Source organism: Chanodichthys erythropterus, chromosome 17 (assembly GCF_024489055.1).
Source record: "Chanodichthys erythropterus isolate Z2021 chromosome 17, ASM2448905v1, whole genome shotgun sequence".
Taxonomy (NCBI): Eukaryota; Metazoa; Chordata; class Actinopteri; order Cypriniformes; family Xenocyprididae; genus Chanodichthys; species Chanodichthys erythropterus.
Genome location: NC_090237.1, coordinates 27,509,879 through 27,537,056, shown reverse-complemented (window position 1 = coordinate 27,537,056; position 27,178 = coordinate 27,509,879). Strand labels below are relative to the sequence as shown.

The following is a 27,178-nucleotide window of genomic DNA, read 5'->3' as shown; positions in this document are numbered from 1 at the left end:
AATATATAAAATTAATTAAACAACTAAATCATTGCTAGGGTTCTAGAACTGCGGCCCTAGAAATGCAGTCCTGAAAAATTGTAGGCAGATGCTACTCACAAAACTTGGTAATGGTTGTGGCACTTGCTATGTGAACACAAACAAACAAACAATAAATAAATAAAAGACATGATTTGAAAAGGTTAAAGGGTCCTGAAAAAAAAATAGTGACACTTGCATTGTTTACAGTAAAACGAATGGGAAATTAATTTCATCTAGTGGAAACGTTTGGTACTGCACCCAAACAAAATCTTATAGAAAGCTCATTTTTTGAGGTAAAGCTCAAATTTGGAACACAACTTGTTTAGATTTATGGCTTTGATTTTCTTACAGATTTAGAGTGAAATGTGAAATATACCAATTTAATCAATTTTATTTCAACTTTTTTCTCGAAATGTAACAACTTTAATCTCGAGATGGTTTTATTTTTTTATTATTGCTTGGCCCTAATCCTCTTCCGTATAGAGCTATGTTACACACTACATGAAAGGTAGTTTTCAAAAATCCATAATAGGGGCATTTTAAGTCTGTGGTCCAAAGCATTCAATATTTATGACAGTTTAAGTTGGAAATTTTATTTTCAGCTCTATGCTCAAAGTGAATAAATGTATTGTAACTACTGCATGAATATATACAAATAAATAAAAATAAAATCATTATCAAACCAAAATATCAAAATCAATTTCATTGAAATAATAATATATATATATTTTTTTTTTAATCTGTAATTTTTGACCACCACGCGAAAAGCACCAGAGGTTTAAATGCAAGTCTGTGGTTTTTACACATTTTATCCACATTTTATTTACCGACAAATTAAATTTGCTTGATTAGCAAATATGTTGTTTTTTTCTACATTGGTATAACAATAAAAATATAATAAAACAACATTTGTGTATTGCATACATACAGACTTTATTTTGATCTCAGGGTAGATTTTGAATGAACAGACACAAAGAGCTGCTTAGGCAATGAGCTACAGTGCTGATACACACACAACGTGAGAGGCTGGCATTAACACAGTTTGAACTGTAGACAATAGCTGATGAGACGGGCATAAAAGAGGACTGGCAGATGTGGATGGAGTGAGGGGCCTCAGCACCAGTGAGAACGACAGACTGTGAGAGGAACTCTGAGGAAAAGGAAGTTTGACAAGGGCGTGGTCAATCATCTGCCCAACTTACATTTCCTTTCTGTTACAAGGAACTGACAGATGCTGCACTCTGTTCAACTCTGATTGGATGTGATACGCAAGATCAAAATGAGCATCAGGGTAAGTGAAATAAAACAGTTAATATTTGAAGGTAGACTTATTTTAAGAGATTTTGAGCTTGTTGAGTATTACATACAAAGGTAAGCATTAGAGAATGAGAGAAAAGTAGAGATATAGAGGGAAGGCACACGTGCTCCAAGCATGTGAGGTCACTGTGGACCAGCCTTATCGTTTATCTGATCCATCGATCATGTAAGACCCAGAGGACGATCTGTCTTTAGAAACAGGTAAACACACTCACTCACCTGCAGTTACACAGCCACAGTTCAATACAGACTTGCCCTCACATATATCAAAGTGGCTACTTCTAATGAAAAAAGGTCTCGGAGGCCACAAAATAAAAGATTAGAATTTATGGAAAAGGGACAAATAAATGTGTAGTATACTTATTTATTGTTATTATGAATGTTTGGAATGGTTTGAATAGACAAAGGTCAGGAAAAGGTATTTCATGTAGAAATGTTATAATCATATTTCAACCCAAAATAAGAAAAAAAATACAATTATATTTTAGATGAAGAAAACGAGGCATATTTTGTACTATGTGACATTGTTAAATTTATCATGATAATAATGTCACACTTTACACAGTATTAGCTTATAAAGTTGTTGGAGTTTTCATTATTTTAATAGTTAATGCCATGTTAGGAATGTTACTTTGAAAGCTGTTGCACATTAACGGATAGATCCGTTGAGACATTCACTCTATTCCTTTATGACTCGAGTCATCTCTGCATTAAATGGTGTTATGCACGATGGAAATTATTGACTTGATCTATACTTTCAACTCTAACTTAAATTAAATGTTCAGTGATAACACATTACATGTGGCAGCAGTACTTTACAGGAAGTAGTGCAAAGTAACATTAAAACAAAATGGCACTACATCCCTTCTTATTTGTTATAGGGATGTTGTAGTGGAGATAACTGTATCACAATTTGCTCATTTATTCAGAAAATGTTTAGCCTAAAGCTTTGATATGATGCTTTAATCATCTTTGACATGTCAACAATCATACTTGTGTTAATTCACTTTATAACTTAATTGAATCCGATACAATTTAACTTTATGGATACAAAGGCTTCCTGCTCCGTTGCATTCTCAATTTGCCAATTTTAGCATAGGGCCACATTTCTACTGGCTTACACGAAGCTTTTCCTCTCATGCAGATCATTGCACAATGTGTTGCAATATTGTTACCAAATCAGACCAGACAGCATGAAACTATTCAAACAGCATGAAATTTTGTGGAGTTTTTTTTTTTTTTTTTTTTTATCTATTTAAATGATGTATGATTTAAATGATTATAAATTATTATGGTGAGTGTATTGTACATGTAGTAATGTTACATTTACTCAACGTTTTTACACCGTTTCTCCCTGAGATTATTAGAAAGATTGACCCCTACTTGTCAACAATATGAATGTAACAGTATTTCTTGCCTTTGAATGCAAATCTCAGTATTACTATAAATTTTGATGCTGGCACAACTTACCCCGAAGCATCTGGCATAGTTTAGATCACAGCTAAACTACCATTCAAAAGTGTACTTTTCTTTTTCTTTTCTTTTTTTTTTTAAGTATTTGATACTTTTATTGAGAAAGAATGCATTAAAATGTGAAAAGTAAAGAGTTTTTTTGTATTGTTACAAAAATTTTGCATAAAAGTTTGTGCACACCAGCACGATAATCGCATGCGCTTATCGCCAATGTTTAACGCCTCGTGACTAAACAAAGGGCGCCAATGTGAGTGTGCACACCAACATGCCAAACGCCAGGTGTAAAAGCATAATTAAAAAAAAAAAAAAAACAAACAAACACCTCGGGTTCGTTTTTTGGTTTGACGTGCCCTGTTAGTGTTAAAAACTGGCCGACCAATGAGATTGGCTCTTTTGTTCACGTGCTTAGAGCTACTGAAGTTACAGTAAAACACAAGTTGGTGGTGCTCAAGCACAAAATGGTCTTGCCGAGCACACATTGATAAGAAGAAGACGAAGAGGAAGTAAGTAGACGAAGAAGACCCCTACAGACTATGGGTGCTCTGCCAGTTCTTGGCCACACTAATAGATGTGTAGGCCATTTTATTTCTGTATTTTTTTTTTTTTTTTTGTATATATATATATACATTCCAGAAATACAGTTGAGAATGTTATTTCATAAATATTTTTATTTGCACTACCGTTCACTTGCACTACTGTCATTGTGACTTATTTGCACTACCGTTTCTGACTACCATCTCCACATGTCATGTATATGCTATTATATATCTGTATTTTTATTTTTTTTTATTTACATTCAAGAAATATTTATAATGTCTAATTCATTAATATTTTTTTTTGCACTACTGTTCACTTACACTAAGCGCAAGCGCCATATACTGTCAGGGAGTGAATCTGTAGGTAATAACCAGTGAAAATCGATTGGACATGAACACAAAGACGCGTCGAAAAACGCTGGTGATAAGCGTGTGTGATAACCGTCCCGTGTGCACGAGGCTTAATGCTGTTATTTTGAACTTTCCATTCATCTAAGAATCCTTAAAAAAGTATCATAGAAATATTAAGCTGCACTGTTTTCAACATTGATAATAATAAGAAATGTTCCTTTATCATCAAATCATCATATTTTTATCAGATTTCTGAAGAATCATGAGACACTAAAGCTTTGCATTACAGGAATAAATTACATTTTAAATATATATCAAGATAGAAAAAAATATATTTTAAATTGTAATAATATTTCACATTATTACAGTTTTTACTGCATTTTTAATCAAATAATGCAGCCTTGGTGAGCATAAGAGACTTCTTACAAAAACTTACAACATTTACCAACCCCAAAATTTTGAACAGTAGTGTATCATTTGCTAATTAATGCTAATTTTATTAATTCATTGCTTATTTTAACAACTTGCATGATTATAGAAAATCTGACATGGAAAATGTCACATCATTCTCATGTGCATCCTTGTAATGTACCTTTTCTAAATATATGTGCACAGGGGCGACAGTTTACCCAGTGACACATCTTACCCCACTTTCCCTGACACACTATTACTCTGCTATCATTGGTTCATATTTAAAGCCAAGAGTTTTGGCTGCAGCAGTCTGTTCTCCACACCTACAGGATTGCAGTATTTTGGTCCTGCTGTTGTTTGATTATACTAATGGAGAGCTTGGTGACTGTAATGCCGGCCTGTCATCTGATGTGTCATAATCCAGTGTTTGTATTATGCGCTTGCTCATGTCACTGTTGCTAAGTAACCCCTCCCATTAGAAACACTGGCAGCCTTCTATTGTTTGGCTTTAATGGATCAAAAGGCACAAATTTCTAAAACAACCATCTCAGAATTGATTGGCTAATGGTAACGTTGGGAAATGTCAAGACCTTTCATCTCAAACACTCTCATTACACGGGCAGAATGTTTACGGCAATGTGAGAGAAGCGTAAAGCACCATGACATACACGATTGCTAAATATTCAAAATTAAATCTTAAATGACCCTACTTACTACCTTTCAAAAGTAAGTTTTTAATAGAAGCCTTATGCTCACCAAGGCTGTATTTATTTGATCAAAAATACAGTAAAAACAGAAATATAGTGAAATATTATTACAATTTAAAATAAATGTTTTCTATTTTAATATATTTTAAAATATAAAAATATAATGTATTTCTGTAAAGCATAGCTGAATTTTCAGCATCATTACTCCAGTCTTCAGTGTCACATGATCCTTCAGAAATTATTCTAATATGCTGATTCTGGTGGTCGAGAAACCTTTCTTATTATTATCAATGTTGAAAACAGTGCTACTTAATATTTTTGTGGAAACCATTGTACATTTTTTTTTAGTTCAACAAAACAGCATTTATTTGAAAAAAAAAAAAAAAAATCTCGTAAGAAAGACTGGTAGTACATTTAGGCATTGACTTGGCAAACTCTCATTCTGGTAACACTTTTCTACACACACAATTCGTAACACACTTTTCTACTATCCAATTAATCACCAATGAATAAGCATAAATCATTTGGTAACATTTTAGGGACTAATTTTCACTATTAACTAGTTATTAACACATATTATTAGCATATTGGCTGTTTAGAAGTATTTATAAATCACACATTAATGTCTTATTATGCATGACTATTCTACATCCCTTAATTCTACCCACTGCCTAAATTAGGACAAAGTTGTAGTTAATAGTGAATTTGTTCCCCAAACTAAAGTGTAACCAAACTTGTTTCTCCAATATTAAAGTTATTTCACCCAAAAATGAAAATTCTGTCATTAATTGCTCACCCTCATGTCGATCCACACCCGTAAGACCTTCGTTCATCTTCGGAACACAAATTAAGATATTTTCAATAAAATCTGATGGCTCAATAAGGCCTCTATTGACAGCAAGATAATTAACACTTTCAGATGGCCAGAAAGCTACTAAAGATGTATTTAAAACAGTTCAAGTGACTACAGTGGTTCAACCTTAATGTTATGAAGCGACGGGAATACTCTTTGTGTGCCAAAAAAACAAAATAACGACTTTATTCAACAATATCTAGTAATGGGCGATTTCAAAACACTCCTTCAGTGGTTTGGAGCACGTATCATGTTCCACAAATTCCAAAGTCATGATTTCAGTAAACGAGGCTTCGTTTTGTCATAAGTGCTTCGAAATTTCAATGGTTCACCACAAGGGGCTGTGACTTTGTGTGAGTGTTCAGAGCGTGTATCAAACTGCCAATCGTCCATCTCTATATATTGTTGAATAAAGTCGTTTTTTGGGGGTTTTTTTGGCGCACAAAATGTATTGTCGTCACTTCATAACATTATGGTTACATGAACTGTTTTAAATAGGTTTTTAGTACATTTTTGGGCATTTTAAAGTGTTAATTGTCTTGCTGGCAATGCAGGTCTCACTGAGCCATCGGATTTTATGAAAAATATCTTAATTTGTGTTCTGAAGATAAACAAAGGTCTTACAGGTGTGGAACGAAATGAGGGTAATTAATTAATGATTTTGTAAGTAATTAATGACAGAATTTTAATTTTTGGGTGAAATAACCCTTTAAACAAATGGCATTTTATATTGCTTTAAAGGTGCGATAGAATAGAAGAGAATAGAATGCTAAAGTAACAGCAGAACTTTGTGGGAAAATCTCAAAGTAATTTTGTACATGGAGAACATGGAGACATTCTTTCTAAGTATAACCTGTTTGTGGGTGTTTTCTCTTTTTCAGATCATGTTGCGAGAGGTGTCCTTTTTTCTGTTACTTGTCTTCAGATGTGAGTTTTCACTATTCTGCTCCTTTCTCTCTTTCATACACACACACACACACATTCACTCCATCTTTTATTACGTTACACATAGGACACTATAAACATTTGTCAGCATAATCTAATAAAGCCTATTTTTAATAAAATCCTACATTACCAAAAACCACAAATGACCAGCAGGTCTAATATGTGGGATTTTTCACATGAATATTTCCGATAAAAGATTGATTATAGTCTTTCTGCAATAATCACAGTGTTTGCCAGAAGAATTGCTCAGTCTCATGTGGCCATTCATCTTGTGAAGAGATTCATTGGAAAAACTGTGTGTAGCCGGAAAATGCATACAAAAATGCTGCGACTCATCTCTGTTAGACCACAATTAGTCCTTGTTCTGTGGCAGGGTCTATGAGAGGCCTGCCTTCATTACAAACCACTGCACTCTACATCACCACACTGTTATTATGCCAGACTCAGAATACATTTGCATTCATCTGCTGCATGTGTAATCTTGAACTCTGAAGCCAGCCACGATCATTGTGCTGAATGTGTTCTTCAAACACAAGTTATAATGGTGTCAGGAGGAGAATGTTGGTTATGCTCTAAAAATTCCTCAGGTCATCTTGTAACAATCTCAGATATTTGTCTCCACAGCCTTAATGAGAGTATCAGTGATTGGACAGTGCCACAGAACACAGCCAATCACAATCTAACTCACTCCTTCTGTAGTTTTAACAATAATAATAATAATAAATCTCTCCTTTATTATCTTTATCTTTATTTATATGGTGCCTTCATATTTATACAAACTTCATTTCTCACTGTTACTTTGAAATAAATCTTTTTTTAAGCCTTAAATTAAAGTCAGTTCATCTATGCAATAGATATTGTCCATTTTAAGCGGGTGTGTGAATGCCATTTTCTGGTCTTTTTATACACTATAAATAATATCATAAGATACCCATCAGCCTTCAAAATAATATTTGAAAACTTGCCAAGGCACATTGTTGAAAATTCCCCTGGGAAATCAATATCCCAAGATCTTGAACAGTATGCCAGAAAACTTACTTTACAGCAACTCTAAAATATGTGAGAGTATGATTAGCATCCAAATGACCACATATAGATAGTTGCTTACTCTATATTACTTAAAGAGAAACACAAGATTTATTCATTCAAACTTTTTCTGTCTTTAAAGAAGCAGATGATGTCTTTTACTCCAAAGCCAAAATGTGTGTCTTTTTCTGTCTGTAAAGGTTACGCAGTTGAGAATGCGACAACAACAGATACCACGACACCACTGGAAAGCTCTACACCTCCGTCCAACACAAGTAGAGCCATGGGTCATGGTAGGATTTTTTTTTTTTTTTTTTTACATTTTTATTTCCCTGCATAACCATCCGGAGAATGCCTATTAAGTCTTAAGTCCTATTAAGTCTTACAGTTAGTTCATGTTTTATCTGTTTATTCTATGCTATGTTTGCTGTTTTGAATCTAAGTGTTTGCAACAGATCCAGTACAAAATGTGTAACAACATTCCCTGGTCTCCCTTACCTTGATAACATACTATGTAAAGTTTAATCTGTCTCGCAAGGAATTGATTTCTGGTGGCATAATAAACCAGCGCTTTTTGTTTTTGACTTGTATCACCATTTCATAACTCAAATACAATTCAATCACAAAAGTGTTCTCCTTGTTCCTCCAGTTAACCAGAATGCAACAGGGGTGACAATGACCCCCACCGTACCTGCGGCGATCACAAACATCTCTACAGACTCCTCTGTGACCTCCGCTTTGACCCCCAAAAAGACATCTGACATAAAGCGTAAGCTTTGATGGCTATGACTGAAGTATAACTTTGCTAAAACCTCCGACTCAAACAGAAGGACTTTCAGTGTGGAATTGTGGGATTGGGGGAGGGTAACAGAGCCGGGGATTGCATGAATAGCTGAGAGGCTTCCTCTTTACTCATGCAATTCATATCAAGGGCACACATAACTTAGAAACTAATTAGCAGGTAATTAGAAAATGTTCAACGCTCTTTCCATGCTGAGAGGCTTAAAGATAATGCTGCATTTCCGCGGGATTGCGGAGCACTGTCGTGGTGAGCTGATATGCTTTATGAAGAATCAACCAACCATATATCCTGGGAGAGCGTGCCATTGAAATATGCAAGAATTGAATTTGAAAGACAGGGCCGGACAGAGAATGAGTGCTGCTGGAATTTAATTAGAAGCAATTACGGACAAATCCATAGGATTGAGATAAGGGGGAAGCGTCTGCTTTTCAAACCGAAAGTCTTTGCTGTCAACCTAAATTTATGGACAAAAACCGGATTCAAAAGCTCTCTCCTATTCATAATTTTGTGAATTTGAGGAAAGAATGTACATGCTAGATTAGGTTTCTCTCCTTGTCTTTCTCCCTGACCTCCCCTCCCTCTCATTTTCTCATAGCAACTGAAGTTACCACCATCACCACCACCAGCACCAGCACCAGAACCTCCACAACCTCCAAAACTGAAGCGTGGGGTAAACTTTCTCATCTTCCTCATCTGGTGCTTATTTGACTGACTTCTCACTCATGATAGGGTGATATATTGGTGGAGGTAGTTTCCCCCTGTTTTCAAAACGATTTTGTGACTTTTGTGTATAAATACTATCTAAAAATATACAAAATCTAAATATGTACATATATAAATGGTCAACATAAAAAAAAAAAAAAAAAATGTACTGAAATGCAAAAGAAACAAAAAAAATTAGTACTTTTCATTGCATCATTTTTGGGTAAGATATCCCTTTAAATTCCAAATGCATATATGAAATATGAAAAACCCATATCAGTCTCCATTACTTTTCACTTCAAATCATTAAGTCATTTGCATAAACAGCATCTCATTGGCTCAACCCTGACTGGATCATAGGAAATTCATGTTGGAGATCATTTAAGGTGGACAGGTTAAAGGAAAAGTCCTCTGATTGTGTCATCCCATTAGAGCCATTAGAAGCAGCAGGCTCATGTATCCATCACAATGAACACAAATATGCCAGCACACACCCACACATATAATAGTAGCTTTTTTTTTGCATATTAAGAAAATTATAAAGACCATTACATTTTATAGGCATATAGACTGTTTTCAGGTCTTGTGTATATGTCAAAATCTAAACTGTACATTTTCCTCAACAGATAAGAGATGGGATGAGCCGTTTATTTACAGTAAGTATCTATTTAATCAGTAATTAATGCTGCTTGCTAATGCAGACATCACAGTTACCACTGGAACAAACCCCTAACCCAAAGTATTAAACGTCAGCCTATAAATCGTCCCACACCGTTTGTGCTACAGACATTAATGATACTTTAAATCATGTGTTTTTTGGGGAAGAGTTGTGTTAGAATGTTTCTGTTATTGGACTTATGATTCTCACTTAATGGATGGTAAAACATCAAAGTAATCTAATCACAGGGTTATTTTATATTATTTATATACTATTATAGTTTTAGCATTTTGATTGTTTTTCTTCTTTTTTAAAATATTAAAATTTCTATTTAATTTTATTTGTTTTAAGTTTGTGTTAATTCTAGTTTAATTTCTATTAAATTCATTATGTGCTTTTGTCATTTTATTTTATTTCACTTTTTTTTATATTTTTATTTAGGTTTAATTTCATTTCATTTCAGTTTTAATTAGTCTTACTTTTTATTTATTTCCTGTTAATCATTTTTATGTTTCTATTCAAACTAAATTGAAATTCAAAATGCTGCCTTGGCAATAAACTGAAATTTAAGTTTAAGTTTTTCAACTAATAATTACATTTTATTTTATTTCAGCTTTATTTTGATTAAAATAAATGTTTAATAGTTTTGCTGTGTCCGAAATTGCATACTGCATAGGTACTGCATTTGGTTAACTTACTTCACAACTGTTAAAAATGTACAGTATATTCTATATTTTGTATGAATTAAATTCGGACATACAATATCCACCATGTTGTCACTGTCACTTCACTTAACTTCACAACTCTTCTCCTGTGGCCTCATAGGATATTAAAATGTCTATCGATTGCGCACTTCAGACTCTCGTTGAAAGAAGTAGGTCATCTGGGTACTTTTCTCCTGTTTTATGAATACTGTGAAATTGGACATACTACTAGTGATGGGAGAAACTGAACAAATAAATTGAACAAATTGCTTTGCAAAATGATTCACTGTTTCAAAACTTTCAAAACGTCATTTGCTGGTGATGCCTGCTGGTCAGAACAGTGTAAATGCAACAAAAACTCAACATGAATAAAATGTCTCAGGTTACACACGTAACTAGGGCTGGGCGATATATGGAATGCTTTTGTCACGCGCATTTCGTCAGTAAAGCCGGTTCCCTGATTGCCGCTAAATCGCAATCACCTGCTTTCAAATGGAGCAGCATTTAATAGACAGAGCCGTAGTTCACGGATAAGCCACGCAATATCACGTTCAATATCGATATGAATCGCCGTCGATATTGAATGCGATATTGCGTGGCTTATCAGTGAACTACGGCTCTGTCTATTAAATGCCGCTTCATTTGAAAGCAGGTGATGGCGATTTAGCGGCAATCAGGGAACCGGCTTTACTGACGAAATGCGCGTGACAAAAGCATTCGATATATCGCCCAGCCCTACATGTAACCGTGGTTCCCTGAGAAGGGGAACGAGACACTGCGTCCGAAGACAATATGGGGAATGCCTCCAGCGTGTGTCTGAAACACATGATTCAAATGCGACAATGTCATTGGCCGGTGACAGACGTGACCACGTGTGCGACTGTAAGTACAACAGGGCACTTGTAGTACGTCAACAACTTCTTTGTCTGAAGGAGACGTTACCAGGTATGCCCGAAGCATGGCAGCGAGATGCAGTGTCTCATTCCGCTTCTCAGGGATTCATGACTACATGCGTAAACTGAGATGTGCCCTTTCGAATGAGAACTCGCACTGCATCCGAAGACACTATGGGGACGTACCTACTCCACTATGCTGAGGGGAACAACTGCCTAAATGGCTAAGATAAGCAAAAAGAGGGCTCAATGGACTTAGATGATGGAGACCAATCCCTCACTCAGGTCAAACACAGGGCTGTCAGTGACACTATTCCCTAAGGCCACAACCTAGGCCCATGCCCTATGCAAGGAAAAACCCTTACCGGGTCAGGCAAAGAGTGCCTGCCCCAGGGCAGAGCTCAAGTTCTGGTAATGCCAGTCCCTGACAGGCATTACCTTTAAGGGAGTTCCATCACCTTGTCACTATACTAGGGGGATCAGGTTAAACCCCTGAGGACCCCAGGTGAGCTGAAAAGACATGCTCAACCCTGCCTGACTCAAAGTCAGCATCTCTGAGCCAAAAAAAAAAAAAAGCCAGGGACATGTCCAATCAAAGACCAAGGTGGCCTCACAGGGGGCCGGACATTTGATGTCACTGTCTAGCTGGAGCTCAGGTGAGCAAAGGCCTCAGCAGAACGACTCTAATAAACGAGAGAACGCCAGCCCTACTCAACCTTAGAGAGTTTACCAAGGTGGCCTCACAGAGGACCAACACTTGATGTCACAGTCCATCTGGAGCTTCAGCATTAGGACAGTTTATCAAGGCAGCATCCCGAAGGGCCGGACACTTAATGTCACTGCCTAACTAGAGTTCAGGTGAGCGGAAGCCTCAGCAGAATGACTCTCAAAAGTGAGAAGTGGCCAGCCCCTACTCAACCTTAGAGACAGTTTACCAAAGCGGTCTCACAGAGGGCCAAAACCTGATGAACTGTCTAACTGGAGCTCAGGTGAGCAGAGGCCCCAGCAGAAAGACTCTCTATAGCAAGAGGAGGCCAGTCATACTCAGATCCAAAGATAGATTATCATGGCGGCCTACATAGGGCCGAACACTTGATGTTACTGTCTAACTTGAGCCCAGGTGAGCTGTGACCTCAGAAGAATGACTCTCTATAGTGAAAGGAAGCCAACCAGCTCAACATAAAAACAGTTTATCAAGGGGGCCAAACCGAGGCCGAACACCTGATTTCACTGTCTTATTGGACAGGAGTCCAACCATGCTCAACTTCCAAGTACACCTGATGTCACTGTCTAACTGGAGCTCAAGTAGTGACAGTTTCACAAGGCGGCCTCAGAGGAGGCCGAAAACTTGATGTCACTGTCTAGCTAGAGCTCAAGTGAGTGGAGGCCTCAGTAAAACAACTCTCTATAATGAGGAGGCCAAACACACTTAACCTAAAAGACAGTCTTTCAAGGTGGGGGGCTCAGATGACCAGAGGCCTAAGCAGAGGCCTAAGCAGAACAATCCTCAGATAAAGATGAGGCCAAACTATACTCAATCTCACCACAGTGGCTCACAGAGGGCCGACACACTTAATGACACAGTCTAGATAGAGCCCAAGAGAGCGGAGGTATCAACTGAACAATTCTCAGACCGAGAGGAGGCCAAACCACACTCATGGCTAAAAGACAGCTCACCACAGCGGCCCACAGAGGTCTGACACATTTGATGTCACTGTCTAGCTGGAGCTCAGGAGAGCAGAGGCCTAAACAAAACAACTCTCTAGAATATGAGTTGGCCAACTACACTCATCCTAAAATACAACATCACAGTGGCCCGCAGAGGGCCGACACACTTGGTTTCACTGTCTAGCTCGAGCTAAGGTGAGCTGAGGCCTCAACTTTGTTTTATAGCAAGAGAAGGCCAACATACTCAACCTCTGAGATAATTTACCTAGGCGGCTTCAAAAAGGCCACCAAACTGTACTACTCAATTTAAAAACTCATAATTCCTCAGAATTGCATATATTATCAATTTTTTCAGTTTTGTTTGTTCCATGGATGGCTCAGCTAAACAGAACAATTAGAGAGTATTAACTACTATTATACCTTTTAGGTATACTAATGTCTAATTAAAACATCTACAAATGTATAAAACTGATCAAAGATCGGGTAAAAACCATTGACACTGGGCAGAGATCTCAGTGAATTTGCATTATTTATAGGTTCTCAGAGATCATCACTCCCCAGCGGTGAAACAGTTATGATGCAGCAAAGCCTCGTTTACTGAAATCATGCGACTTTGGCCATTTGATACACACTCTGAACCACTGAGTCGAAACAAAAGATTCGTAAAAGTTTTGAAGCTTCATGAAGTGTGTTTCAAAATAGCAAGTCACTACATACTACTCAGCTCACATAATGTTTTTCGCCTGCTATATAGTATGGAAGTAGCCATATTCGGACGCAGCGTTTTAGTTAACTATAATAACCCTGTCTTGTATAACCCGTTAACGACTAATCAAGAAATGTGACAGTTTCATTTTTAACGTCACATCAGTGCTGTTCAGATGTTAATTGTCTGCTGTTTTTTCTGGTACAGCGGCATACAAGCCGCTGACAGTGCGTCCGCACACAAAGACCGGAGAAACTCAATCTCCCTGTCAGTGGAAAGTATTGTGTTTATAAGAGGCACAGAGGTGCCGAGCATGGGAGAACTATTACTGACTCGAGTGCTGTAGTTTAAAGCTTTTGACCTGGCGACAGTCGCTGTTTCAATCACTTCCTATTGTTAGGGCAGCTACAGGGCATCTGATGTTCAAGAAATACCCTCATTAGCCGTGACCCATAGATGCCTCTGTTCTGCAATCATTCCCCAGGAACTGAGTTTATAAGTAACTGAATATGTTCCAGAGTCATCAGTTAAGGGTGTTTTATGCCGATTGATGTTCACTGTTACTTCAAAGGTGTGTGGGGGGGGGTCCCTTAGGAAAAGGGCATACTATAATAATTACTTAATAAAAATGTTTAAGTGCAATTAAAAAAAAAAAAAAAGAAAGAAAAAAAGAAATTTTTCACTAAAATTAGAGAGCTCATAAAACATTTTATTATAATGTTATATTATTATAGCTATTTTCAACTAGTTCTGGCATGAAACTCTGACGGTGCAGGCTGATGGGTCTTTAACTCGTTTGGTAGCATCATTATCTCACAGCACAGCTGACTGGTTGCTGTTGCATCAGCGGCCAATGAGCTTGCTGCTCAAACATTCAAATATTTGGCATTGTTTGGCCCCCCTCGTTCCCCAGCTCCACTTGTGTAGATCTGCTACGGGGGATAATTCATGTATGTTACGTTGCTGAATGTGAAGTTTAAGATTTGTTTATAAAACTGACTTTTGCTGCTTCTTCTACTGAGGGAGAGACACAGTGATTTAAGGCTGTACGTGACATCCTCACATGAAATTAAAATTAATGTGCGTATGTTTTTAGACTGTTAGACCAGATTGTTGTGTGTGTATGTGTATGCATTGCATTTTTATTTATGCATAACATGATGTTTTTTTTTTTTTCTTTCAGATTACACATCTCTGCGTAAAGTAGGGTTGACCATTGCTGCTGTTCTTTTCGTGATGGGAATTTTGGTGCTTGGTTGTAAGTTAACCCAACTTCAAGTTTCAGTCATGATTGCTTCAAACAGTCACGTTTGAAATCCTCAAACCTCTTTCCTCACTTTTTTTTCATCCTCTGTCTGAAAGGTGGCAAAGTTAAACGAATCCCACGGTGTCGAATTGGCAAAGGAAGGTGAGCAAAATCTCTCTAGTGTGTTTGTGTAATGTTTAAAGTTAAAGTCAATGGCATACTACCAAACATATAATTTCTTCAGTATATTATAGAATGTGCAGTATGCTTATTTGACAAAATATGCACTATGAATACAACAGAGCACAGTGTGGAGAATACTGTATGCACACAATGCATGATGAATAAATTGGAAATATAAGCAGCCATTTTTATACCTTTCTTGATTTATTACTTTATACTTTTTTTTGTATTATTATTATTGGACTGCCCAAAGGGTAATATTTTCATTCTTTTGGACTGTTTAAATATATTTTTATATAAAACGTATGCCATTCTGAATACTAGGCTAAAATAGTAGGTGGTATACAGTATATACTGCACATAATTTAATATATTCGGTAATTAATAATTGTATATAACATTTTAAACCAGTAGTTATATATAATAACTAGTAAAACACTAATACATATTTTTATATTGTTTTTTTTTATTTACACTATGTAACTTTTGGCCCTCTAGCAGTTAAAAAAAACTAAACTGCAATCATTTTACGGAAGTACTTTTTTTGGTTGTAGTTTAGCTCTGTGTGACTGTGCAGATGAATATGTGACCTGTGCTGGCAAAATGAATCGGAATGCACTACAGGCAAAACAAGTGAAAAATGTCAATTTTGGTCTAATTTGAGGTTTTCACAAAAATTAGTTCATTAAGCCATTGTCTAGTGATCCCAATGTTCCAAATAGCAATTAAACATCTAAAAGTATCTGTATTTGTATGTTTTCTGAGAGGAGTACCTTTCCTTTGACCATGAAAAATGCAGTTTTTCTCTGCTCGCTTCTCGACGACTGGCGCTTCCAGTCTGGTATCTTTGTAAAGCGAAGCATTTCAACTTTGTGAATATTCATAGTGAATTCTCAATGGCTTGAACCAATGAAATGTGATTTTCAAACTCATGCTGATGTAAACAAAATTATCTTACGCTGACTGACAGATCCAGAGCGCTCACACAAAGACACCTCAGACTGCGTGCAATCCCGATATACACATATATTACAATATTTCAAAAAATCTGTCTTGGCAAGTATTCACGCAAACATGTTTTAAGTTAACAGTTGGGAAAAAAACATGTGATGTGTAACATATTAGAATTAGATCCGTGTGGTACAGTAGGTCTTAGGTTGTCTGTTTCATTAACCCTCTCAGGCTCAAATTAAGTTTTAGTAACAGGAAAAATCTGATATTTGGGGAAAATTATCATATGGGGTAGTACAATATAATCCAATATCTCAAATCCTCATTGAGTGCATGTTTCCAAGTCACTTTGTCGTGTGGTTCTCCAAGAAACAGTTTTTGTCTTTTGTAAAGCACAGAAGTACTTTGCACTTCAGGCAGGCCATTTGCGTGTAGCCATTCTTGCACAGTCTGCATCGTCCACGTTTCTCAGCATGGATGGGGAAATGATCGCATTGGTCTAATCTGACATCAACTGATGGTGCAGAGATCCTCTGAAGTGGAGGTGGAGGTGGGGCAGCTTGAAGGGACGTTGGATCATCTTCCAATGACGGTCGTCCTCTTTTCCTACTGATCAAGTCAGCCTGTTAGCCAACCTAGATGAGGGCATCTGCAACTTGAACACAGAAGTCAAGAAGTGGCATATACCTCTTCTCCTGCTTCTGGGTGAGATGAGGGCGATAGAGGAGCCAACCATAGACCAGTGATCGGTCAATCAAGTAGTACAAGATGCGCAGATACCAACGACGTGGGCGGATGTCAATGCGATAGAGAGCTGCAAACATGTCTGCTAAGTCTACTCCTCCCATGTTGTGGTTGTACACCTTGACAATGTGGGGTCTGTCCACTTCCACATATTCCTTCTTCTCTTTCGACCACCTTCTGCATCTCTCAACAGGTTCAGGTCCAATGAAGGATGATGCAAGCAACACTGCCTTGTTATCATACCACTTCACAATGGACATCCCACTTGTCTTTTCGTATTTCACTTCATATGCACCACGCCCGGCCTTTGAGAGTTCCTTGTCACTGTTGAGGGTACATCCACGGAGACGGTTACGATTGATGGTAGCAACTGTTAGAATTCCCATTTTCTTCAGTTCCACAATGAGTTCAGGGGAAGTGAACCAGCTCAGTGACACCTCAAAGTAATACATAAACACTGGTGATAGGAAAATAACCCTAGTATAAACTGTTGCTCAAAATATAGGCAAACTAGTAGATAAAGCATGTGATATCCAGTGGTACCTATCTGGCCAAACGTTGCAAATCTGCTACGTTGAAATAGAGCTGCACCAGGGGAAAAATCCAGAAGAGATCAAATCTACTAATTGGCATTTACTGTGTCTATATACACTTCTGATTCTTCTTATGCAGTTTTAGTTTCAAATTAATGGAGATTGATAGTGATAATTACACGAAATTGATGCCAAGAAAATCAGTTTCAGGGAACCCATGGAAACAGACATGTTGGAAGGGACACTACACTGCCATCTGGTGAGCAAGTGGGAAACTGTTTGTTGCTAATGGACAACCAAGTCCTGCAGTGGTACTTCTGAGTAAAAAAAACCTCATAAAATATGTATCTGGAGTAATAAGGTAGTTAGTTTTTAACTGTTGCAAATCAGCAACGCCTGCCTTGAGAGGGTTAAAGGCACAATATATAAGATTTTTATATTAAAATATCCAAAAACCACTTGCACAGTGTTATATATTTAATTATGATGTGTACTTCCATTATCGTTAATGTTTCCAAGAATTTGTAAATTCAGAGAAATTCACAATTTTAAATAGTGCCCGTCCCTACCTTGTCACTTGTCAATGACGTAATAACTGCGTTATCATTGGTTTCCGCTTGTATTGCATAGTAACCATGGCAACAGATGTGGACAGCTGCGTAATGTCTAGCAGCACACTGTTGTTGTTGTTTCGTTAAAACAATTATGGACCATGGCAAGCAAATTTTGGGACAAAAGGAGAAATAAAACGAGGATCAATATCGGTGTGGCGTTTCTGAGATAGTGAGAGTTTTGCGACAAACTTTGACTTGACAGAGACGCCGCTCTCGCACGTTATTAGACAAGGTAAGACGAATCAATGTTATATAGGTCAACACAATGAAATGATAGAATATCATAAGTATGATATTCTAATGTTGATCTAGCTTACTGTTAGTCTCATACAGCCAACAAACTAATACATAAAAGAACATTACAACTTTCAACATACTCAGTTTGGTATGACAGTGTTACGTTAGACCAAGTGAAACAGCGCTGCGCTAGCTCACAATTTTAATTCATCAAATAAACTGACCTGTATTAGTAGTATTTCAGCACTTGCAAGTAGTTTGGTATGAAATGTCCTCCTTCCTTTGTATCCCCTGTGACTCACGTGTGGCACTGATATCTGTCTCTCATTAGCAATCGCGCTGTGATTGAAAGCCACGCCCTGCTTCATATCATTGTCATGTTAAAAACATGAATGCATTCACTCATCCATAAACATTATTTCCACATAAACATTATTAGATCTGTCAGCATGACGACAAGTTCCATGATTCCAAGCTCATTCACTGCGTCATCAATTTACGCCTTTGTTATTGTTTTGAAGAGTTTAGCGACCCCTAGCGGCAAAAAAACATACTGTGCCTTTAAAGGTGCTAAAGAGGATCTTTTCGTCGACTGAGAAACCAAAGACTGTTAGTGAGTTTTTGAAATGAGCGCATGCGTATTTCGAGGGAACGCCTCCCAAAGCTCGTGCACGAGTATTGTAACACGAGTGTTTGTTTACCACCGGCATTCGCTGTTTCATGTTAGTGGATTCATTATGTCGGACTCACCGCAGGTAACTCATAATCTGCAGTTGTTACTCCTGTCTCCTGACAAAAACATTGCATGCGGCGCCTGTGGAGTGTGGAAAGTTACTGGAGCGCGCAGCCGCGCACGTCTCTCACAAGGAACGTCATGGCAGTGATTGACAAGCAAAGTCCCTTTAAGAAAAGTCATTTCACTCGGCGGCCATCTTTGAAACGCCTCTTGGCCATCCTGGGCATCATGCAGCTCCTATCTCTTTGAATGGGGAAACATCAAATTCTCCAAAACCGTTCGCCAACCTTACGATTAAATTTCATATTTGAAATCACCAATGAAATCTGACAACAACTGTCTCATAAATGTTTTTTTCCAAACTCTCGAATCATGACAAAAAAACTGTATTTTTCAGTCTGGATCCAGCTAATGCGCATGCGCAAACCTAAATGCGCGTCTCTTGTGCCTCATTTCTGAGGCACGCGTCTGACTGTTTCTATAGAAACCAGTGCTTCTAACGGCCGCTGTAGTGACGCGATGACTTAACCAATCGGCGATTGGTTCTTATATAGAAGGCGGGACTTATTCCGCCATATTGCGCGTTACACTTTCTCCCATTCAAAACAATACGAGTGACATGTCTTGTGTTATTCTATAGTCTTTGTTGACAAGCCAGAGGGCCAATCGTTTACGCGATTGGCTGATGTTTTTAAGGCCCTACCTCGTGCACAGATGATGTATATTAATATTATTCCTTTCAGTGCGCCTAATAAATAGTCTTTTATCAGTTAGTAAAGACAGTTTCAAGTAATATTGCAAAAATGTATAAAACAAAACATCCTCTTTAGCATCTTTAATGTTAATCGAACAATTGTGGAATCAAGGAAAAAAAGTTGAATATATACATTTTTCCTTTAGATATGGGTTTTTACGGAGCCCCGCACATGACATGCAAGAAAAAAAATTTAATCACGCGCACGATTTACTAATTCATTCCCTCGATTTATAAATCATGTACATTATTTATAAAATATGTAGGGAACAAATATATGAGAACAAATGGGAACAAATTTTGTTCCCATATAGGGAACAAAATAGTAAATCTTGCACACGTTTTAGTAAATCGAGGGAACGAATTAGTAAATCGTGCGCACGATTTAGCATACTATTTTTTTTTCTGCATGTCATGTCCGGGGCTCCGTAGGTTTTGTGCCAAATTTGGTGGTATTACCAGGGATTTCAAGGTATGGTTGCTTTGTGATTTTGTTTTGGAACCTTCAGAAAACTTTAACTTGATTTTTCTCAAAATTGACTATCAATTCATTTTTCACTAGTCATTTTTTGTCGGATTCCCCCCCCAAAAAAATCATAGCCTACATAATTTTGAAGGGTTTTTAATAGAGAATGTGAGAATAACAATTACTAATTTTTGATAATTTGCTCATTGCGACTCATTTTTCCAGCATGGGTGAGGTCATATGGTTATCCTACTGCTCATAAGTACGCAATTTCCTGTGAAATCCATCCCGACAGGTTTAAAATATAAATACTTATAATAGGCTTACCATAGTGAATCAGGGTAAGACAAAAACACATTTTAAAAGGACTGATAATGTATTGACTCATTATTTATATTCTGTTAATTTTGATCAAAAAAGTTACATGGTGTACCTTTAACAGGAAAGAAACCTTGTTCTAAAGTATAACCTTTTAATTATTTTTTTTATATATATAATTAATATAGTGAGGGCATCATCTCTTAAATAAGAGTGGTTATTTTGCTCTGTTATTTAGATTTTGTGTAAAGATGTTTTCACTTTTGGCACACTGGAAACCGATGGGGTGTATTATGGGATACATACAGTAGTCCATGCTTTTAGCTCTCCTGTAAACTGATTATTTAGGCAAATGTAGTAATTAATTCAATTTACCTATGCATATAGAACATTTGCATACTGTGCATAGAATACATGCTATATACTGTTTCAACAGTAAAAGTAGTATGCTATTCCATACATAGCCATTGTTTGCTGCTTGAATGTATTCAATGATTGGGTGCCTAATAACTTTTGACCTCTTTTGTAACTTTATGATGTGTCTTTATAATCATTACAGACTTCATTGTGTTTAGACGCCATTAGGGCTTTTATACAGATTGTTCCAAAGCACATGATTTCAATCTTGCCACATATGATGAATGCAAAGAGTTTAACTTTAATGTGCTTATTATACACTCTCTGTGCCATTTTAAAATGGAAATTTAAAAATGAAAATACACAGCAATTGCATGGGCAGAATGTCAACTGAATTGACTTGTGCAAGAGAGACAACAAAACAGTATATAATTTTAGTAATATAAGAGAAGAATAATGACATGCTTCTCTTTGAAAAGAGCCTTCAAATGGACTCAGCTATTAAGGCAAAAAGGCATAATTTTCTTTCTTTGCAAAATTGTTACAAACGTTAACACTTTACCTGGAAAAAAGCCGCTGTTGACATGGCTTTACCTCTCACAGAGCTGATGTGAAAAACCCGCTAAAGGCTTTAACAGCTGATTTATGTTATATTTAGTGGAATATTTAATGCCCTATGGGCTATAAAGTTACATCATATGACTTTGGAGAGAAAGTTAAATTTTGTAAGCAAGCAGTCATTTTGCACACACTTTTAAAGTCACTATGAAATCAGAATTGACCATTCTTATTGTTTTTATACATAAATTATGTGATCTGTGCACATCATTATTTTTTTTTAATCAGTCTGTCCTCATAATCTTTAATCAAAACAGCTTCCCCTCCCTCTTGCAACAACATCTCTTCTCTAATGATGTGTTTAATGGCACAAGGGTGGGACAACCTGTCACATGAGAGCGACCAATAGCAAACCACAAAGATCCAACCATCCAGTCATTTCCAATTCTATCCAGTCAATGGACAAAATCAAGTCCCGCCCTTCATTTTTTTTCGTTCTTTTTCGAGAAGCCATTTCAGAAAAATAAGAAAGGACTATTGGTAACTTCCATTTCATTCCAACGTTAAAGGGTTAGTTCACCCAAAAATGAAAATTCTGTCATTACTCACCCTCATGTCGATCCACACCCGTAAGACCTTTGTTCATCTTCGGAACACAAATTAAGATATTTTTAATAAAATCCGATGACTCAGTGAGCCCTTCATTGCCAGCAAGATAATCAACACTTTCAGATGGCCAGAAAGCTGCTAAAGACATTTTTAAAACAGTTCATGTGACTACAGTGGTTCAACCTTAATGTTATGAAGCAACGAGAATACTTTTTGTGTGCCAAAAAAACAAAATAACGACTTTATTCAACAATATCTAGTGATGGGCGATTTAAAAACAATGCTTCATGAAGCTTTAAAAGCTTTATGAATCTTTTGTTTCGAATCAGTGGTTCAGAGTGTGTATCAAACTGCCAAAGTCACACCCCCCAGTGGTGAACCATTGAAATTTTAAAACACTTAAGAGGTACTAAAATCACGTGACTTTGGCAGTTTGATAAATTCTCCAAACCAGTGATTTGAAACAAAAGATTTGTAAAGCTTTAAAGGTACAATATGTACAATTTTTGCAGTAAAATATCCAAAAACCACTAGGCTAGTGTTATATATTTTGTCCAGCTGATTACAAACAATATCTCTAATGTTTTCAACTACTTGTAAATCATGAGAAAATTCCCATTCTAAACAGTGACACGGGGCAGTGCAGTCACCTGTCAATGACGTCAGTTACCTTTGTTACCGCCTTTACTGACGTAGAAACCACATGACAACAGTGCCGTGGACAAATGCGGAAGTAGTGTCTAGTGTCCAGCAAACCACTAACTTGCTTCAAGCAGTTCCTTATTTACTTCTTGCACATTTTATGGTGGATTGTGTTACTTATTTATGGAACATAATTACTGTTTACCATCTGCCGCTGGTTCTGTCGACAAGGACAGCTCCCGTAAACTCATGACCGGAAAAGCGGAAGCGGCGCCGGCGACTGTGTCATAATAAAAGTCCCGCTGCTCGTGAGGCGTGTGTTGATCAATCGCTCCAGCTCCTCGTTCAGCTCCCGCAACACTCGGTCCTGCTCTGCTTCATACTACAGTAACGTTAATAATCGCATCCACGAACATGAGTTCTTCCAGACTCCAATCCCTATTCTTTTGCACCATCCGTTAAGATGGAAACCACATTTCGCAAGTTTCCGCTCTAAAACTTGGCGTCATCAAACTACGCCTTTGTTTTGAATAGGCTTCTAGCGACCTCTAGCGGAAAAAAATATCACAAATTGTACCTTTAAGTCTTCATGAAGCAGTGTTTTGAAATCACCCATCACTAGATATTGTTGAATAAAGTTATTTAGTTTTTTTGGCGCACAAAAAGTATTCTCATCACTTCATAACATTAAGGTTGAGCCATCGTATTTTATCAAAAATATCTTAATTTGTGTTCCGAAGATGAATGAAGGTCTTAAGGTGATGATACGGGGCAACTTTTTGAGCAATGTTGCCGTCAACAGGCAACCTGATGAGACACAGGGCAACTAATTAGGGCAACGGACAGTTGGCAGCAACTAATCAGAGAGGAGCAAATCTATTGCCAACCCAATATTTATTATAAACACTTGTTAGGCACTTTATTTCAACTTTTCAAATATTTTCTTCTTTTTAATTAAAAATAAATGCTTTTCCGATCTGATTTTTGATAGGAAAAGGGAGAAGAGCTAGTTCGGCAAAAGGCGGATTCGAACCCGCGTTGATTGCGTCAAAACCTACATTTATGTGCCATTCGCCCTACAGCCTACGCTACTACAGACATTAAATGGTCCTGTCTTTTTAGTATTTAACTGAAAACATTCGATGGCTTAATTACAGTTTACTATTTGCTGTTTTAAGCATTATATGAGGTAAATTCCCTGTTTTGGGTTGACGCATGACAACTTAGTAGCGTAAAAACATATAAGTTCACACCCTTTTTCTCCGCTCCACTGCCGCTGAGAGGCCGCCATCTTGTTTGAATTTTTTTTCTGAAATCTCCGAACCAATCACATGATCGGCTGCTAACATTCTCAAAAATTTGCCCACGACCAATCTAACGAATCTAGATATAAATTTGTTGCTCATTCTCAGTGGGAAGTGCCCAAGCAACGTTGCTTGGCAACATTGCTCAAAAAGTTCCCCCGTGTATCATCACCTTTACAGGTGTAGAACGACATGAAGGTGAGTAATTAATTTAATTTTTGGGTGAACTAACCCTTTAATAAAACAGTATTTCAGTTGACTTAAGAGCATTCCCACAGGTGAAAATCTGATCCCAGTTTATTAAAAAAATACATCATTCTACATTGACTAAGAATAATTTTTATAATTTTGTACTGCCGCTCATGTGCATAATGTTAATGTTGACAAACTGTTTTGTGTGTTTTATTTCTGTTACCTTCACAGAAGAAAAAAAAAAGGTGCCTTGATGAATTATCAAAATGACTTCACTTTTTTTTCTTTAGAAAAGTGATAAAGCACACAAATAGCCATTCTGTCCCCCCTTATTTCCGACCTCTTTCTAACCTTTTTTTTTTCTTTTCTTTTTTCTCCCTCTCTGGGTGTCTAGTTCATACCAGGTGACCAGAAGTTAACACTCTTCTCGGCATTGATCAGCGGCTCGGCAATAAACAAGAACAGCAGAACACAAAGGAGCCAGTCAGACCTGTTCCGACAGCAGTTACAGACTTACATTTCCCCCTTGTGAGAACAACATCATAAGGACGAGATGGAGAGGTTGTGTGTGTGAGCGTGTTCATTATTTCAAACAGATCTCCGGGTTTGTCACACCGAAGCGCCGGGGAATAAGATGTGTGCTATCGTGCGGCACTAAACGCCCAGCGGTAACACAACGGCTGAGACTTCGGCAGATCCCAACGTAATCACGCGTCTCAGACACAAAATCCCTTCATCCCTCTGCTCTCCTGCACCAAACGGCTCTGTTTAAGCGTCAAACTTTGTACAACACAGGCCTGTACTTCTGTTTTATTATTATTATTATTTAAATTTGTGCATCCTCAGGTGTGTCAATCATTTGGAATTGAAAGGAAGCGTTGTGTAGCTCACAAGCGCCCTCAAGAGGCCTTCAGACACATTTATCATGAGTTCTCCCAAGAGGAGAGAATAAAAACCATTTGACTCTGATTCATGTATCTGAATTTATCTCCTACATCTTGTCCTTGTGAAAAAATACAGCCAAATAAGTGATAAGTGTCATATTACTTATCTCGCATGAGCTCAGTTGGGCTGTCAACAGTGGAAAATGTGTGTATGATGATGTCAGGGGAAAATGAAAATATCAAAACCATCTCTGTGTGACATTTACCATTAGTATATCAGTGCTGAAAACAGAGCAAGGTGTTTATGTAAATGTTCAATAGTTGAACTTGCACATTCTGTCATTAGAAAGATAGCCTACAGGGTAGAGTGGGGGAAAACACCCCCTTAAGGACTTTGTCATTTTTTCCTATGAAACAAAAGTTAAATGTACAGAATAGTGATCATAGCTTTATTGACATTTACATAAATTATAAACCAAGTGTGAAAAATGTCCAGAGTTTTCATGTTATTGGATTTTTAGTAAGAAATAAATTTGTATCAAGGGGGTTGTTTTATGCCCCCACTCTGTCAAAACAATTTGCTTTATACATTTACAGCAAAATCAGAGTACAAGCACTTACTACTATTACCAACCCAACTAAAATAAACTAAATCAGCAATGAAATATCAACCACAACCAATATGAATTACAAAAAAGTATAATAGACTATTTGAAAAATGTTAGCTGATGCTAGCTAACTAGCTGATGCTAACTTGAGGTAATTTTTAGATATAAAGTCCAAATATTTTTATTCAACCACGTAGTTAGATTACATTTGATGGAACAACAAAGGATTTGATGTTGAGGACAGAGTAACTACAGTAATTATGATAGTGAGAAGGGGTGTTTTACCCTTCGTGGCTAGGGGCGTTTTACCCCACAGATGGTGTTTGAAAAAAAATTGTCATTCTAAAATCATAAATATGTTTTCCTTAAATGTACTTCATACATTAGATGAATTACTGTGAAATCCGTTTTTTTCTCAAGTATGTCGCCAGCGAAAGCTTCACAGTTAATACTTAAACATCTCTCTTGTCAACGTAGTCCATAGCAACAACAAAAAAGTATCTTGACTCAATCTAGTGGATATTTTGGGAAAAACAGTAGGGGGCGTTTGACCCCAAGTGGGCATTTTCACCCTATTGCAAGCAGATCTGTAACAAATGTCCAAGATGTACTTTTATGAACAACATAACTGAATGACAAGCTAACTAAAACTATTAAAAATTCCGTTAATTGAAATAAAGCTGAAATAAAATAAAAGCATTGATGAGTAGATGATGATCAAATTTTCATTTTAGAATAAACTTTCAAATAGTAGACCTGGTGGAAATTTATGCCATTTCCACCTAAATCAAATACATACCAGCATATTTGAGAACAATAGTATTTATTTAAAATAAAAGTCTTATACAACAAATAGATGACAGGTTGTCTTATCAAATATATACAGCAACAGGCATTAACGTTTAAACTTCAGTAGAAATCACACAAATGTCCGTGAATAACAGTAATGTTAACCAGAGGTCAAGCACTGGGAGTGTTGTATACTACTACATGATAAAAAATTTTTTTTAAAAACTCAGAAAGACATACGTATACCTTTTTGCTGTCAGAATACCTTACATAAAAAAGAAAATAAGCGCTGATGTAAACAGCCTCTATTGAAAGGAAATACAATACAATCTCTTATGATTTTCCCTTCAAAGGCTGTTGAGAGACACCTTCAGAAGGAAAATCTACATCTGCATTTTCCGTTCTTACATCAACTAAAAGAAACTGCTAACAGAATTGAAATGTGAATCAGTGTGAGCTAAAGGTTATCTTGCATTGTTGATTTATTTGTGGAGTTTCTTGAATGGGTAAATATCGAACAGATTTTTTTTTTTTTTTTTTACATAAGTATAAAGTCCCTTCACATGGAATAAAGCAACCTGCCCAAAGAGCCCAAAAGAAAGTTGTTGTAGTTAATGAAGCCCAACGGTTTTAATATAAAAATCTATAAAATATATATGTGAAACTGGCTTTTAGAATGA

At 36.9% G+C, this 27,178-nt stretch overlaps 2 protein-coding genes across 2 annotated transcripts; one reads left to right on the top strand and one right to left on the bottom strand.

Moving 5' to 3' along the window:
- The first annotated feature begins 1,087 nt into the window (after nucleotides 1–1,087).
- Nucleotides 1,088–27,037, top strand: fxyd5 (FXYD domain containing ion transport regulator 5). The gene is made up of 9 exons (XM_067365239.1): nucleotides 1,088–1,312; nucleotides 6,551–6,596; nucleotides 7,841–7,933; nucleotides 8,290–8,409; nucleotides 9,038–9,112; nucleotides 9,771–9,800; nucleotides 14,957–15,031; nucleotides 15,136–15,181; nucleotides 24,612–27,037. The coding sequence occupies exons 1-9, from the start codon at nucleotides 1,301–1,303 to the stop codon at nucleotides 24,634–24,636; spliced, it is 522 nt and encodes a 173-aa protein (XP_067221340.1). The 5' UTR covers nucleotides 1,088–1,300; the 3' UTR covers nucleotides 24,637–27,037.
- LOC137004673 (piggyBac transposable element-derived protein 2-like) lies at nucleotides 15,205–23,355 on the bottom strand. Its single transcript, XM_067365237.1, is given in 1 exon segment — nucleotides 15,205–23,355. A coding segment is annotated over 1 exon segment (852 nt). The 5' UTR covers nucleotides 17,350–23,355; the 3' UTR covers nucleotides 15,205–16,497.
- Nucleotides 27,038–27,178: the final 141 nt, after the last annotated feature.

Excerpts from the sequence above, each read along its gene's own strand:
- fxyd5 (XM_067365239.1), top strand. Across the intron at positions 15,032-15,135 it reads GGGAATTTTGGTGCTTGGTT|GTGGCAAAGTTAAACGAATC; the intron begins GTAAGTTAACCC and ends TCTGTCTGAAAG. Across the intron at positions 15,182-24,611 it reads TGTCGAATTGGCAAAGGAAG|TTCATACCAGGTGACCAGAA; the intron begins GTGAGCAAAATC and ends CTGGGTGTCTAG.